This window comes from Sinocyclocheilus grahami, unplaced genomic scaffold (genome assembly GCF_001515645.1).
Source record: "Sinocyclocheilus grahami isolate Dianchi unplaced genomic scaffold, SAMN03320097.WGS_v1.1 scaffold1775.1, whole genome shotgun sequence".
Taxonomy (NCBI): Eukaryota; Metazoa; Chordata; class Actinopteri; order Cypriniformes; family Cyprinidae; genus Sinocyclocheilus; species Sinocyclocheilus grahami.
Genome location: NW_015506954.1, coordinates 104,533 through 120,212, shown reverse-complemented (window position 1 = coordinate 120,212; position 15,680 = coordinate 104,533). Strand labels below are relative to the sequence as shown.

At 35.4% G+C, this 15,680-nt stretch overlaps 1 protein-coding gene across 1 annotated transcript; it reads right to left on the bottom strand.

The window, feature by feature from the left end:
* Window positions 1–3,636: 3,636 nt before the first annotated feature.
* helz2c (helicase with zinc finger 2c) lies at window positions 3,637–13,786 on the bottom strand. Its single transcript, XM_016258988.1, has 9 exons — window positions 13,561–13,786; window positions 13,125–13,269; window positions 10,901–11,002; window positions 10,481–10,673; window positions 10,150–10,284; window positions 7,186–7,398; window positions 6,388–6,544; window positions 5,918–6,082; window positions 3,637–3,767 (listed from the first exon to the last, which is right to left on the bottom strand). Exons 1-9 carry the CDS (start codon window positions 13,784–13,786, stop codon window positions 3,637–3,639), a joined length of 1,467 nt encoding a protein of 488 aa, XP_016114474.1.
* Between the last annotated feature and the right edge of the window lie 1,894 nt (window positions 13,787–15,680).

The window sequence follows — 15,680 nt, the reverse complement described above, 5'->3', positions numbered from 1 at the left end:
CGGGCAGTTTTAGCAATGTGGTCTGAGAAATTCAGCTTATCATCAATCACAACTCCAAGGTTTCTATTTGTTTCTATTCTATTTATATTATATTATTCACATATATATATATATATATAAATATATACATATATATATACACACACACACATACACACACATACATATATACACAAACACATACAAAGAAGAACAAGTAGATAGAATAGAAAAAAATAGAAATTTAGTGTTTGTTTTTGTTTGTCTTTTTTGCTTGTTTTTAAATATAGATAAATATAAAGTAGAATTAAAATAGAATAGAAAGTGTTAGAGTTAGAGTGTCAAATAAAGGTGGAACAGATGTGTTTTTAGTCGTTTCTTGAAGATGGGTAAGGACTCAGCTGCTCGGATTGATTTGGGCAGGTCATTCCACCAGGAGGGAACAGTTAATGAAAAAGTCTGTGAAAGTGATTTTGTGCTCTTTTAGATGGCACAATAATACACCGTTCACTAGCAGAACGTAAGCTTCTAGAGGGTACATAACTCTGAAGTAATGAATTTAGGTAAATGGGTGCAGAGCCAGTGGTGGTTTTGTAGGCAAACATTAATGCCTTGAATTTAATGCGAGCAGCTACTGGTAGCCAGTGTAAATTGATGAACAGAGGAGTGACATGTGTTCTTTTCGGCTCATTAAAGATTAATCTTGCAGTGGCATTTTGGATTAATTGTAGAGGTTTGATAGAAGTGGCTGGAAGACCTGCCAAGAGAGCATTGCAATAGTCTAGCCTGGACAGAACAAGAGCTTGAACAAGGAGTTATGTTGCATGTTCTGAAAGAAAGGACCTGATTTTCCTAATGTTGTATAAAAGCAAATCTGCAGGACCGGGCAGTTTTAGCAATGTGGTCTGAGAAATTCAGCTTATCATCTTTATTTTCACATGCATATTAAACAATGTGTTGACTGATGTATTGATTTAATCATGACTAAAGTTCACGGTGAATATTTGAAGGTCACTGTTCTGAAGTCTTGAAATCAGCATACACACTCTCAGAAAAAAAGTACAAAGTTATCACTACCTAAGATACAAAAGCTATATATCTTCATATAGTGCATATTAGTAAGGTACCACCCCGGTGACAGTTTTGTAGCCTACTTTTTTTTCTGAGCGTGTAGGCTAGGCCTACTGTACATTGCCTGATTATTTACGTGTCATTGAAAAATATTTTAATACAAGGTTGACCAGAAGCAAATCACAATGTGTTTTTATATTGACATTTTTCAGTGAAGTATATGATGGCAAGCATTTATGCATTTTCCAGATACATTATCCAAAGGCATTTAAGATGCTGTCAGATTAGCGAAATTTGTGGGCAAAAAAGGTATGGTTACACTTTACTTGAAGGGGTGTGCATAAGACTGACATGACACCTTCATAATCATGACATGACACCTACATAATCAAGACACGACACATGTCATGAATATGAAGGTTTTTTATGCATGTTTATGACAACTGTCATTAAGTGTCATTCGCTCAGTTATGTAATTTTTAATGCAAAGATGACATTGTTTGAGATGTCTTTGTTATGGGCTATGGTTAGGGGTACGGGTAGGGTTAGGTTAGGGTTAGGTCAAATAATGTCAAATTTGCATTAAAAATACCATAACTGAGCGAATGACACTTAATGACAGTTGTCATAAACATGCATAAAACCTCCTTCATATTCATGGCATGTGTCATGTCATGATTATGAAGGTGTCATGTCAGTCTTATGCACACCCCTTCAAGTAAAGTGTTACCAAAGGTATTTTGTCAATAGCTTAAGTCATTATAAAACCAAACAGCATTCTGTTTATCACCACGTCACAAGCTTGAATAAACACTGAGGAAATCTGGATTCCTCTTTAATACATAAAAATGAACTTTTCAAAAACATAAATATCAAGATACATATTTTGTCAAACACTTAAAATATCCTGTAATCTTTTAGCTAAAGGTCATTGCGCAGTCCTAAAGTTTCATTTTGTTAAGTATTTTGCCAGAGTGTGGGTGGGCACGTTCACCTCCACAGAGCACGTTTTTTTCAGAGACACTCCAGTGCGATCAAGACAGCGTTTCTCAGCTCAATGTATAATGCGCACACTCACAGAGACCGATTCCACAGAGCATCAGCCGTATGACAGCCCAATTACAGAGTCTGCCAGAAAGAGTCTTCCAAATTGGTCCATGAAATGGATCATTTTTAATAATAATATAACGTATATTACACTTAAGCCTGTAAAAACTAAAGTGAACTTCCAGACATGACCTAATCAAACCATCATTCAAATGGTCACTCAATGGTCAAAATGGTCATCATTCAAATTCACTTCGCCTAATTTCATTCTTTGCATTTAAAGTGTGATTGCAATTCTGCATTCTGTTTGCTACTTTAGTCAGAATTCCATTTAGATTTACAAATTAATTGGAGTTTAAAAAGCATTCTCAGTTCAGGTTTGAATGGTACACAACAGCGTGCTAGTATTTTTATTGCTAAATAAATATATTGACCTACAAAAATGTGTTTCCTCATCGTAAAACTTAAACATTTCCTATGACTTTGTAAGGAAATAGTAAAAGTGTACGATTTTTAATGAAGGTCCACCCCTAAACATGGTTAGAGACCCGGACTTGTAACCCGAAGGCTGCGGGTTCGAGTCTCGGTAAAGGCAGGAATTGTTGGTGGGGGGAGCGAATGACCAGCGCTCTCTTACATCTTCAATACCACAACTGAGGTGAGACCCTTGAGCAAGGCACCGAAATATCTAAAAATTCTTTAATCAAGATGCATTTTCTAGATAAGCAAAATGACTCAAGACATTTATTCTTGAGGGGGTTTAAGTGCATTTTGCATTAAAAAAATTATCAGCCAAATTCTCTTATACTCGTCATTTTGCTTATCTAGTAGGCCTAAAAGCATCTTGATTTAAGAATTTTTACATATGTGACCCTGGAGCACAAAACCAGTCATAAGTAGCACAGGTATATTTGTAGCAATAGCCAACAATACATTGTATGGGAAAAAATTAACGATTTTTCTTTTAAGCCAAAAATCATTAGGATATTAAGTAAAGATCATGTTCCATGAAGATATTTTGTAAATTTCCTACCGTAAATATATCAAAACTTAATTTTGATTAGTAATATGCATTGATAAGAACTTCATTTGGACAACTTTAAAGGTGAATTTCTCAATATTTAGATTTTTTTGCACCCTCAGATTCCAGATTTTCAAAAAGTTGTATCTCGGCCAAATATTGTCCTATCCTAACAAACCATACATCAATGGAAAGCTTATTTATTCAGTTTCAGATGATATATACATCTCAATTTAAAAACATTGACCCTTAGGCTAAAGAAGCTAGTCTGCAAACAGGACAGCAAGGATCTACCAGACACTTGCTGCATATGAAGCACATACAGTAAATACTGTCTTTCCCCTCTGAACTTTTACAGCCATACTCTAACATGACAACTGGAGATAGGTGGGATCTATAGTCTATGTCTGGGGTTTCAACGGAGCATAGCCTTGTTTCCAGTGTAAGTGGGCAGTTTTTCGCTAGAATAAGCAAAGTGTACCAGACCTGCTTACTGTCAGAAGTCTGGATTTGGGAAACTATTTTTTGGCTGCCGACATTCTGTTTTGGACCTTAATGTCACTAGCTGGATCCACTACACAGTGTTCTTTGTAATAGTGATCCAGGAGTCTTTTCCAAAGTTCACAGCGTTTCAACAGGTTACTATTACCTAAGAGATAACAAAAAAGTGGACATTACATGTGTGCACATAAGCAGTGGCATGAACATTTAGAGCCAATATACACAGGACCTAATGACTTAGTTTCTCGTAATAACGACTTAGTTTCTCAATGGATGCTCTGGAGTGAATGGGTGCCGTCAGAATGGGAGTCCAAAACAGCTGATAAAAACATCACAATAATCCACAAGTAATTATCAGTTAACATACTCGTGAAGCCAAAAGCTGTGCGTTTGTAAGGAACTGTCACTTCTAGCCAAAATACAAGTCCATAAATAATGCTTCCTAGAGTGAAAAAGTAATCTCATCTGAATCAGAAGAGAAATATGCACAGATCAAGGAGTGTTTACAAGCAAAAACTGTCCAAAACCTTTTATACTGAAGGAAGCATTATTATGGCTTATGGACCTTTGGCCAGAACTTAAGGTTTAAAGGGGTCATATGATGCGATTTCAATTTTTCCTTTCTCTTTGGAGTGTTACAAGCTCTTGGTGCATAAAGAAGGTCTGTAAAGTTGCAAAGACTAAAGTCTCAAATCCAAAGAGATATTCTTTATAAAAGTTAAGAGTCAGCCACGCCTACCTAAAACGGCTCGTTCTAACACGCCCCCACATATCTACCTCACTATGTGGGAAGATTTGCATAATGTTGCCCAAATGTTCACTCAAAGAAAGAAGGCGTAACTTTTATTCTCGCTGTAGTATTGTTGCTGCCGCCGCCATGTCCTGAAGACACTGTGTGCTTCGTTGTGAAAGCGAAACTACTTTGTTTGGTCTTCCAAAAGAGGACGATATCCGCTTCGTCATGCCTGGAGCTGATCCGTGCTGGTCGCTGAGGGAATACATCAACTTAGTGCTGTGGATCGCCGGATCGGCTTTCACCGTGGACGAAGCCCGGGGTCGTCTCATGTGCTTGCCGCTCCTTCATCGGATCTGCCGGCCGCGCTGTTCTCGACCCCGCTGCCTCTGCTCACTCTAATCCGGCCCCAGCTCACGCTAAGCCGGGGCTTCCACTCATGCTAGGCCGCTGCGTTTTTCGTTGTGAAAGCGAAACTACTTTGTTTGGTCTTCCAAAAGAAGACACGACTACAAATCAGTGGTTAAGTTGTATTTACAACACTGTTCCAGAACACTTCAACCCAAATATCCAGATGTGTGCAGCGCATTTTTTGGAGGACTGTTTCCTGATCCTGGTAGAGTAATGTTAGACTAAAATGCCGGCAGTTCTGACTCACGTGAGTACGTTTTCATTTAAAGGATTTGCCACTGATGATTCAAACGCGAGTTTTGGGCAGTAGAGTAGCACTTGTTGTTTGTCATTTCTCTGATCACAAATGCAGACAGGGTTTTATGTTTACGCGGCGCGATGCAATGCAACGCAACGCATAAAAAGACAGTATAAGTCATTATAATCAGTAATTATGTCCCCACTGGATGCAACAAAGACCTCATTTGTAATGGGTTTTCATGTTTTTGTCTTGTCGCTCCGGCCGGACACGGCATCAACAGTATGGTGAGGGGCGTAACATTTCCGTCACACGCTTGAGGTATTCGGCCAATCACAACGCATTGGATAGCTGGCCAATCACAGCACACCTCGCTTTTCAGACCGATGAGCTTCGTAAAAATCGACGCGTTTCAGAAAGGCGGGGCATAGAGGAGAAACAATAATGTACAGTATGTGGAAAATAATGTGTTTTTTTTACTTTTAAACCGCATAAACATGTCATTACACCAAATAATGCTCTTTATAGCAGCATCATATGACCCCTTTAATGTTAAAACATCTTGATGGATTTGTTTCTTACAAACATTCCGTTGATGCACTGGAGTGGTGTGGATTACTTGTGGATTATTGTGATGTTTTTATCAGCTGTTTGGACTCTCATTCTGACGGCACCCATTCACTGCAGAGCATCCATTGGTTGAGGAAGTGATGCAAGGCTAAAAATCTCTAAATCTGTTCTGATGAAGAAACTAATTTTGGGTGCACTATTCCTTTAATAGGACATTTACAGTTGTGAGGGAAGATCTAGAATTTGTTTGCATTCGTCACCTGATCTGATCATTTGATTTATAAAACAATGACATTTTTTAATGTGGCTTTTTGTGGTCATTGTATGAGAATTCTTCACTTCTTACCCAGAATGACCAGCCCATCCTGTGCACGAGTTATGGCGACATTGACCTGATTTGGATCAGTAATGAATCCAAGTCTTTTTCCAAGCCAGGCTTTACTTGGTCTGTCGCTTTCTATATCAGAGCAGGAGCGCACAGCAGACAGGATCACATATGGCCACTCACTTCCTGTACACAGCAATTTACATTCAGACTGGTAAACATTCTGTGTCAAATCTACCTGTCTCACTTTATATTTACACATTATTTATATAGCGCCTTTAAAGCAAGCTTCACAAAAGATGCTTACACAGAGAACAGAAAAACATTAAAATATAGAATTGCAAAATAATAAAAACAACTAAAAGCTTTTCTAAAAAAAATTTTTTTAAGATACAACTTAAATAAAGAGACTGAGCATGAATTGAAATAGAATTAAAAAAATTGCACAATTTAATCTAAATCTCTATAATGATGCATTTTGAATAACACACCTTGGCTTTTCATGATTGTGCAAACAGAGACATTTGCAAGATGCCTCTTCTTTAATATATTTTTGATCTCTGACACCTGTGCGTTGTAAGGGGTCAGAATCGCAATATGCTCAGGTTCCACACGTGACTGTTTAATTAACAGACCTGCCACACGGACCTGGGGGGAACCAACATAGAAATTACATGCAAGGAAGTACTGGAATATGATGCACTGAGTGAGACGGATATGCTTCGCTCATACTGCCTTTAAGTTCTTCTAAGATATTTCTGCTTATGAAATGAGGTGAGGTAATAATAATAATAATAATGTTTTTGTCATGTTTTGGAACTTCATATCCACTGGATGTGTAATTTATATTTTACCTGGCCATTTTATCACTGTATGAATTTTGTCATACAAGCCTGTAGCTTCTTAAACACCTAAATGACTAGTATTTTCTTTTAGATTTTACATTTTTCAGCAACTCACAGATGAGTAGGGTCAAACATTTAACTAATAGATATCACCAGTTGATTACTTGCATTCAGAATTGCAAAATTGTTTTGTATTGCAAGATTTTTGCTTGTAAAGTGCTATTTTAAATATGTAAATTAGGCATTATATAATTAGATATGTGCTAAATTTACCTACATTTTCGGAACAGCATATTAGAGTCAAAGGTTTTTACAGAACAAGAACCAGAGAAACACCCACTTTTCTTGGCTGAATGACTTTTGTAGCTTTAATAAGGATTAATCTATATTTAATTAATTCATTGAATTTTAAATGGCTGAAGGCAGCATGAGGATCTGACTTACAGCCTGCTCTGCCTCCTCAGTGTTGGCCACTGAGTTCTCATTGCCCGCTTTTGTAGATACCACTAAACGGTCTTCTTTTCCTTGCACGTGGCCAAACAGAATCGCCGTTGGCAGTTTGTACTTGTTTAGCAGGTAGCGGCGTCCTCGTTCAGCTCCGGTTTTCAATTTGCCTTCATAAAATTCTTTTGAAGGAAACCTGCAAATTTCTTCATGCTGACATGTGTGTGCATTTGTTAAACACCAAAGCAAAATGAAAACGTTGTTAGTCTTTGTACGGATTGTTTTCTATTGTTATTTGAGGGAGGATCTTTTAGCAGTTCAGGATCAGTTCTTTTACCATTCTGTACTGTGTATCCAGCATAATGGCCAGATCCATGTAGCGTTTAAACAGAGACTGCTGCATGCCCATCTTTTTCACGAGGGCACACTGCACTATCGGCCGTATCTGTCGGTGATCGCCCAGCAAAACAATCTGACAAAAAAAAAAAAACAGTGAGACAATAACTTTTATTTGTAAAGATGCATGTCTTCCATTCCTAATGTGGCTATACACAGAATTGCAATTCAATACCATCTTCCATCTACCAGAATCTCATGTCTCTTTAGTTCTGTTTGAAAATGGAAAATAATGATGATGATGATGATGATGATGTCATTCCAGCACTCACCTGCCTTGGACTGTAGGAAACTAAAGGGATGAAGGCCTCTGGTTCTGTTGCCATGGCACATTCATCAATGATTATTTGCTGAAAATCCATGACCGCCAGGATTTCAGGTTTCAGTGCTGTTGAGCAGGTGCACAACACTACATCATATTTCTGAATCTCATGCTTGTGAGCTTCCTTCAACTGTTTCCTGTAGCTGCAAAGTCACATTTACCACATTATCAGAATGATGATGGCATTGACAGAAACACTGGGTTTTAGAATAATGGCTCTTAATTTTTATGGGATATCTTTATATTGGATATATTGGTCCGAATTTTCTTAATGTCTCGTAAAAAATGATCTTACGTTTCTCATACATGCATCATGGTGGCAGCCTCTAAATGCAAAAAATTAAAAAACGGCTCAAAATATTTTACTCACGTGTCTATTTCATCCTCTGTTAAGTCAATCTTTTCAAAGTTTTTTATTTTTTCCGAAAAATCATTCCCAGTTTTACGAACAAGGTACATCAGTGTAATATCCCTGCAACAAAATTCGACATTAATGGGTATATTCATACACTATTTGTTATGTCTGTGGGTCCAAATGTCTATCACTGGTAGACAGTAACATTTTCACATTCAAAGATAATTAGATAAAAAGTGTAATAAAGACATTGCACCAGCTAAATAGCCATGGTTTCCTTATTCTTAATAATTAAAAAAAAATATGGTAACTCTTTCTATGAAGCCCATATTTATAATACATTATAAGGGTATTCTTAAAAGCATTATAAAAAACCTTATAATATATTATATCATCTTATGAATATTCATAAGAACAGTTTTAATGCATCATAATATTTACTTATTTGTGGTTATAGCTTCTAAGAGTATGATGATTTATAACACACTGTGACCACATTGCATCCACTTAAGTTACAAACATTGTTGTTACAAACCATCAAAATAAAATGTAACCTAACATATAAGCATTGCAATTTTTTTAAATAAAATGATTAAATAGCTCACATCAAAATTAATATTAGCCTCACAGGGAACACTCAAATAACCTAACCACTTACAAGATGTAGTAAGATACTGTGCAGATCTTAAATAAACAATGTCAAGATATATAGTCCATTATAAATGTAAAAGTAGATTTAATATAGTGTTCATTATGTGTTATAAATAATCATAATCTTAAAACTTAAAACCACAAATGCGTAAGAATTATAATGTATTATAATTGTTGTTATGATTATTTATGAGATGATAAAACATATTATAAGGTATTTTATAATGCATTATGCATTCATTGTAATGCCTTAAGAATACTTGTGTAATGCATTACAAATATGGGCTTAATAGAAAGTGTTACCAAAATGATATTTAGCCACTCGAAAATCAAGATTACTGTTTTGATGTGAATATATAAGGTACATTTCTAGTTTCAATAACATTTGTTTTACATTCATATTTGAATATACTATATTCTGTATATACTGTATTTATATGCATGTACTGTGTATATAACCATTTGGTTTTCAACCACTGAAAATTCCACAATTGATGAAGCAACTTTGAGATCCCCATATATCTGGGACTGAACCATACAGGGTCTTAAAATGAAGAGACCAAAAAAAAACAAAATGCCTAAAGGATATTGAGATACGCTGCATCTCTGTACGTTTCATCTTAGGATAATAGTTATATATTATACATAATTACAGATAATTATGTACATAAAATGTATCTTTGAGTATGGTTGTATGGAAAGCACTTATATGGAGATGGTCTGGGCGTGTTTTATGCAAATGACTAACCTCATCCACGCGGTCGCTCATGTAGAATATTCCAAATGTATTAACATTAGGACGATGTTAAGAACAAATTCATGTCCGTACGCACATGTTGTGAATTAGGTAGACATTTTTCACGAGAAGTTTGATTGTGTGTAATATGAATAATGTACACAATTATTAGTGAATGAGACCTTTTTGTGCTTTTGTTGTGGCATTGTTTCAACAATGTTATGCAACATCACAGCATTTATTTCCATCAAGAGTTGCATTCATTATTTGGCTGAGATTTTGTATTTATCTTGTATTGACAATACTTTTTCAATAGGGTTAAGCTCAGTCAATTTGCCTTCATAAAATTCTTTTGAAGGAAACCTGCAAATTTCTTCATGCTGACATGTGTGTGCATTTGTTAAACACCAAAGCAAAATGAAAACGTTGTTAGTCTTTGTACGGATTGTTTTCTATTGTTATTTGAGGGAGGATCTTTTAGCAGTTCAGGATCAGTTCTTTTACCATTCTGTACTGTGTATCCAGCATAATGGCCAGATCCATGTAGCGTTCAAACAGAGACTGCTGCATGCCCATCTTTTTCACGAGGGCACACTGCACTATCGGCCGTATCTGTCGGTGATCGCCCAGCAAAACAATCTGACAAAAAAAAAAAAACAGTGAGACAATAACTTTTATTTGTAAAGATGCATGTCTTCCATTCCTAATGTGGCTATACACAGAATTGCAATTCAATACCATCTTCCATCTACCAGAATCTCATGTCTCTTTAGTTCTGTTTGAAAATGGAAAATAATGATGATGATGATGATGATGATGTCATTCCAGCACTCACCTGCCTTGGACTGTAGGAAACTAAAGGGATGAAGGCCTCTGGTTCTGTTGCCATGGCACATTCATCAATGATTATTTGCTGAAAATCCATGACCGCCAGGATTTCAGGTTTCAGTGCTGTTGAGCAGGTGCACAACACTACATCATATTTCTGAATCTCATGCTTGTGAGCTTCCTTCAACTGTTTCCTGTAGCTGCAAAGTCACATTTACCACATTATCAGAATGATGATGGCATTGACAGAAACACTGGGTTTTAGAATAATGGCTCTTAATTTTTATGGGATATCTTTATATTGGATATATTGGTCCGAATTTTCTTAATGTCTCGTAAAAAATGATCTTACGTTTCTCATACATGCATCATGGTGGCAGCCTCTAAATGCAAAAAATTAAAAAACGGCTCAAAATATTTTACTCACGTGTCTATTTCATCCTCTGTTAAGTCAATCTTTTCAAAGTTTTTTATTTTTTCCGAAAAATCATTCCCAGTTTTACGAACAAGGTACATCAGTGTAATATCCCTGCAACAAAATTCGACATTAATGGGTATATTCATACACTATTTGTTATGTCTGTGGGTCCAAATGTCTATCACTGGTAGACAGTAACATTTTCACATTCAAAGATAATTAGATAAAAAGTGTAATAAAGACATTGCACCAGCTAAATAGCCATGGTTTCCTTATTCTTAATAATTAAAAAAAAATATGGTAACTCTTTCTATGAAGCCCATATTTATAATACATTATAAGGGTATTCTTAAAAGCATTATAAAAAACCTTATAATATATTATATCATCTTATGAATATTCATAAGAACAGTTTTAATGCATCATAATATTTACTTATTTGTGGTTATAGCTTCTAAGAGTATGATGATTTATAACACACTGTGACCACATTGCATCCACTTAAGTTACAAACATTGTTGTTACAAACCATCAAAATAAAATGTAACCTAACATATAAGCATTGCATTTTTTTCAATTAAAATGATTAAATAGCTCACATCAAAATTAATATTAGCCTCACAGGGAACACTCAAATAACCTAACCACTTACAAGATGTAGTAAGATACTGTGCAGATCTTAAATAAACAATGTCAAGATATATAGTCCATTATAAATGTAAAAGTAGATTTAATATAGTGTTCATTATGTGTTATAAATAATCATAATCTTAAAACTTAAAACCACAAATGCGTAAGAATTATAATGTATTATAATTGTTGTTATGATTATTTATGAGATGATAAAACATATTATAAGGTATTTTATAATGCATTATGCATTCATTGTAATGCCTTAAGAATACTTGTGTAATGCATTACAAATATGGGCTTAATAGAAAGTGTTACCAAAATGATATTTAGCCACTCGAAAATCAAGATTACTGTTTTGATGTGAATATATAAGGTACATTTCTAGTTTCAATAACATTTGTTTTACATTCATATTTGAATATACTATATTCTGTATATACTGTATTTATATGCATGTACTGTGTATATAACCATTTGGTTTTCAACCACTGAAAATTCCACAATTGATGAAGCAACTTTGAGATCCCCATATATCTGGGACTGAACCATACAGGGTCTTAAAATGAAGAGACCAAAAAAAAACAAAATGCCTAAAGGATATTGAGATACGCTGCATCTCTGTACGTTTCATCTTAGGATAATAGTTATATATTATACATAATTACAGATAATTATGTACATAAAATGTATCTTTGAGTATGGTTGTATGGAAAGCACTTATATGGAGATGGTCTGGGCGTGTTTTATGCAAATGACTAACCTCATCCACGCGGTCGCTCATGTAGAATATTCCAAATGTATTAACATTAGGACGATGTTAAGAACAAATTCATGTCCGTACGCACATGTTGTGAATTAGGTAGACATTTTTCACGAGAAGTTTGATTGTGTGTAATATGAATAATGTACACAATTATTAGTGAATGAGACCTTTTTGTGCTTTTGTTGTGGCATTGTTTCAACAATGTTATGCAACATCACAGCATTTATTTCCATCAAGAGTTGCATTCATTATTTGGCTGAGATTTTGTATTTATCTTGTATTGACAATACTTTTTCAATAGGGTTAAGCTCAGTACTCTGTGGTCACCAATTCATGAAAACAATTCCTCATGCTCACTGAACCACTATTTCACAAATTAAGCCTGGTGAATCTTGGCATTGTATTCCTGGAATATGTGCATGGGTACGTCTTCTGACATGATTGTTTGAGAAACAAAAGGCTACACTGGGGTTAAATAGATTGTTGTGAAACATATAACAGGCCAGAAACATATTAATTACCGCAGTAATGATTCAATCCTAAAATCTTCAGTATTTGCTTATTTAAAATACAAATGGAAACTTTTTTTTGGCCAGGCATTGTATATAATATTTCTTGAGTTACAGGCATGCCAACTTTGGAAAAAGAACACCAAAGGACTTTTTCCCATTTCTGAACTGTTACCACTGGCATATAATACAACAAGGATTGCTGAAGTGAACAGATTTTACTAATAGATCTCTGTAAAAATTAAATAATGAAGCTACCATTTCCAAGTCATTTTCCACCCTGTAATTTGGCTCCAAATCTTTGGACCTCAAAAAAAAAAAAACTTACTTGAGCTCCTCTTTTGGTTTTTCATCACGGAGTGATTTGCGGCAAAGCTTTAGATCACTGCCTGTATATGGATATACACACATTTCCATCTGGTCACAATAGATTCTCAGAGGCTTTAGGACTCCCTTGAGTTTTAGCAACTGTTCTGGGATACAAGATCCGTGGAGTCATGTAAGTACAGTTTATCTGGTAAAACAGAGCCTGAAACTCTATGCATGCAGGAAAATGCTAATGCTTCAAACAAGTTTGTTTTCACTATCTTTGCACTTGCACTACCATTGGGAACTGAGTTTCATTATCCCAGTAAAACAAGTATATAGTATAACAAACATATAATATGTTTCTGGTTTCCTTTTAAAAACTCAATAGTTCTACATTTGTATACACAATCAGAGTTTAAGCTATATAATATAAAAGACCACCAAACACAATTCACCTGCAACAATGTCCACAGACTTGTTGGAAGGTCCACAGTAGAGGATGGCAGGCTTTTTGGGGGGTTTCTCATCAAGGGTTGATTTGGAAGATTTTGAAAATTTGGAAGAGGCCAGCAAGTCTTGGTTCTTCATGAAAAACTGGTAAGCAATGTGAATACCAACCACTGTTTTCCCTGTACCTGTGGATGAAAAATGGTGTGGTGAAGAAGTAAACTTCTTAAGCATTGTCCACAACACATCTTCATTCCCAAGACTACAAATCAATCTGATTAATAGACAGTATTGATTTTTACATTTTCTGTAAAAGATCTGAATGGTGTTTGAAACGTGGCTGCCATTGTGCTGTCCTGAATGGTTGTTTTCTGATATTTCAAAATATCTGATATTCTAAATGCTACGATTTGAAGTGTCATTCATATGCATATAAAATAGGTGCAGGACAACCAATGCATCAATACACAGGGTTAGGATAATCCTTAACTACCGAACTCCAGGTGTGAGCAATAATATTAGTGTAAACACTACTCACAATAGTGAACATGATGAATCTGCAATAGACAAATCTGTGAAATCAAATATCAATTTGGAAATGTTGTGACATTTATTGAACTCCTTAATACTGAAACTAAAAATACATTACCTTACAAAGTTCTGCAAGATATTCCAGGAGTAACTTATTAGTATATTGCATTATTACATTATTAGTATATACAGTATTTTAAACAGTACCTGGTGGGCCCTGGATCACCGTGAAAGGTTTCTTCACAGCCTCCTCAACAGCTTTCTGCTGGCTCTCATTCAGACATGGCAGGTTCAGGCTTTCGTCCACATTGTCCAAGCTGATATTTTTATAAGCTTCTAAGTCGAGAGGGTTTTAAGCACATTAAAATAATAAGTTATATAAAATATCTATAGACCAAACCAGACAAAGCAGTATTCCCTTACCACCCTGTCTAAATCACCCATTTCAAATTTGTTATTAATTTAAATTTTTTTGTAGAAATTCATATGAAGGCAGAAATTTGACTGGTCCGCAAAACAAATCTTGAGTATTTACTCGTATGCCTTTAGTTCAGTTCATTTTTTACTTGTGCCTTTAGTTATATTACTTCGACAAGTTATTTAGGCTATTTCAAAGTTCCTTACAGCCTAAAAAAACACTGATATGTCTTGTAATTAGTGTAATAATTGATGCAGAGCTGTAGAATTATTCAAAAATAATGCACTCCAGAGGTGTAATGCCCATGATTATTAAGTTATCATGAAATAAAATGACACATTTTGTGAGATATGATTTTGCCTATCTGTCATGTTGTCCCACTTACTGGCATTCACTTCTTTAAGATTTTGTCTAGTGGCGACATTCTTCACCAAGTTATTAGCCCGTTTTAGGTTTTCAATTACATGTTCTCTGAGCCTGCAAAAAGACTGCATTAGTATTATGTTTAATTGTGTATAAATCTGAAATGCATCAGCAGGATGAATGAACATCACTCACAAATATGGAATTTTTTTGGGAATGACCTCAATGGTGAAGTTTGTTTCCTGTTCAGAAACATTGGGTGGGATGTAACTTATAGATCTTTTTGTAACCTGAAATGTAATTTTGTCTTGATTGTCTTCATTCTTCTGTTTCTTTGGTTTGGTGGTTACTGCATGTGCAACCCATGTAAAAGGTAGTGAACCCTGCAGGTCTAAAATTTCAGAACTATCCAGATGTTCTGCATCATTCTCACTGTTCTCCGGTTTCTGATCTCTTAATCTAATGCACAAGAAACAGTTGCCAACATCAAACTCCAGACACCACTGTTTTTTCTGAGTCTTCGTTAGATAAAAGAACCCTTGGAGATTTGTTTCATCTCCACTCCAGGTTATATGAACACCCTCTAAGATGACACTGTCATTTTCTTCCAAAGCATTGTAAGCGGTGTCAATCTGACATAGTTGGCTCCAGATGTTTTGGTACTCCTTGTAGCTCTCATAGACAGGCTTTGATGCATTGCATACTGTTTTGGAAAAACAATCAATAGGGTTTCTTGTGTGCTCCAAACAGATCTCAAAACATTGATTAACACTGAGCAGTTGAACTACAGGAACTGGAAAGCCATCTTGGAGTTCA

Excerpts from the sequence above, each read along its gene's own strand:
- helz2c (XM_016258988.1), bottom strand. The coding sequence starts at position 13,786 with ATGCTTAAGAAGTTTACTTCTTCACCACACCATTTTTCATCCACAGGT. Across the intron at positions 13,270-13,560 it reads GTCTGTGGACATTGTTGCAG|AACAGTTGCTAAAACTCAAG; the intron begins GTGAATTGTGTT and ends CTTGTATCCCAG. Across the intron at positions 6,545-7,185 it reads CTGAGGAGGCAGAGCAGGCT|GTCCGTGTGGCAGGTCTGTT; the intron begins GTAAGTCAGATC and ends GGTTCCCCCCAG.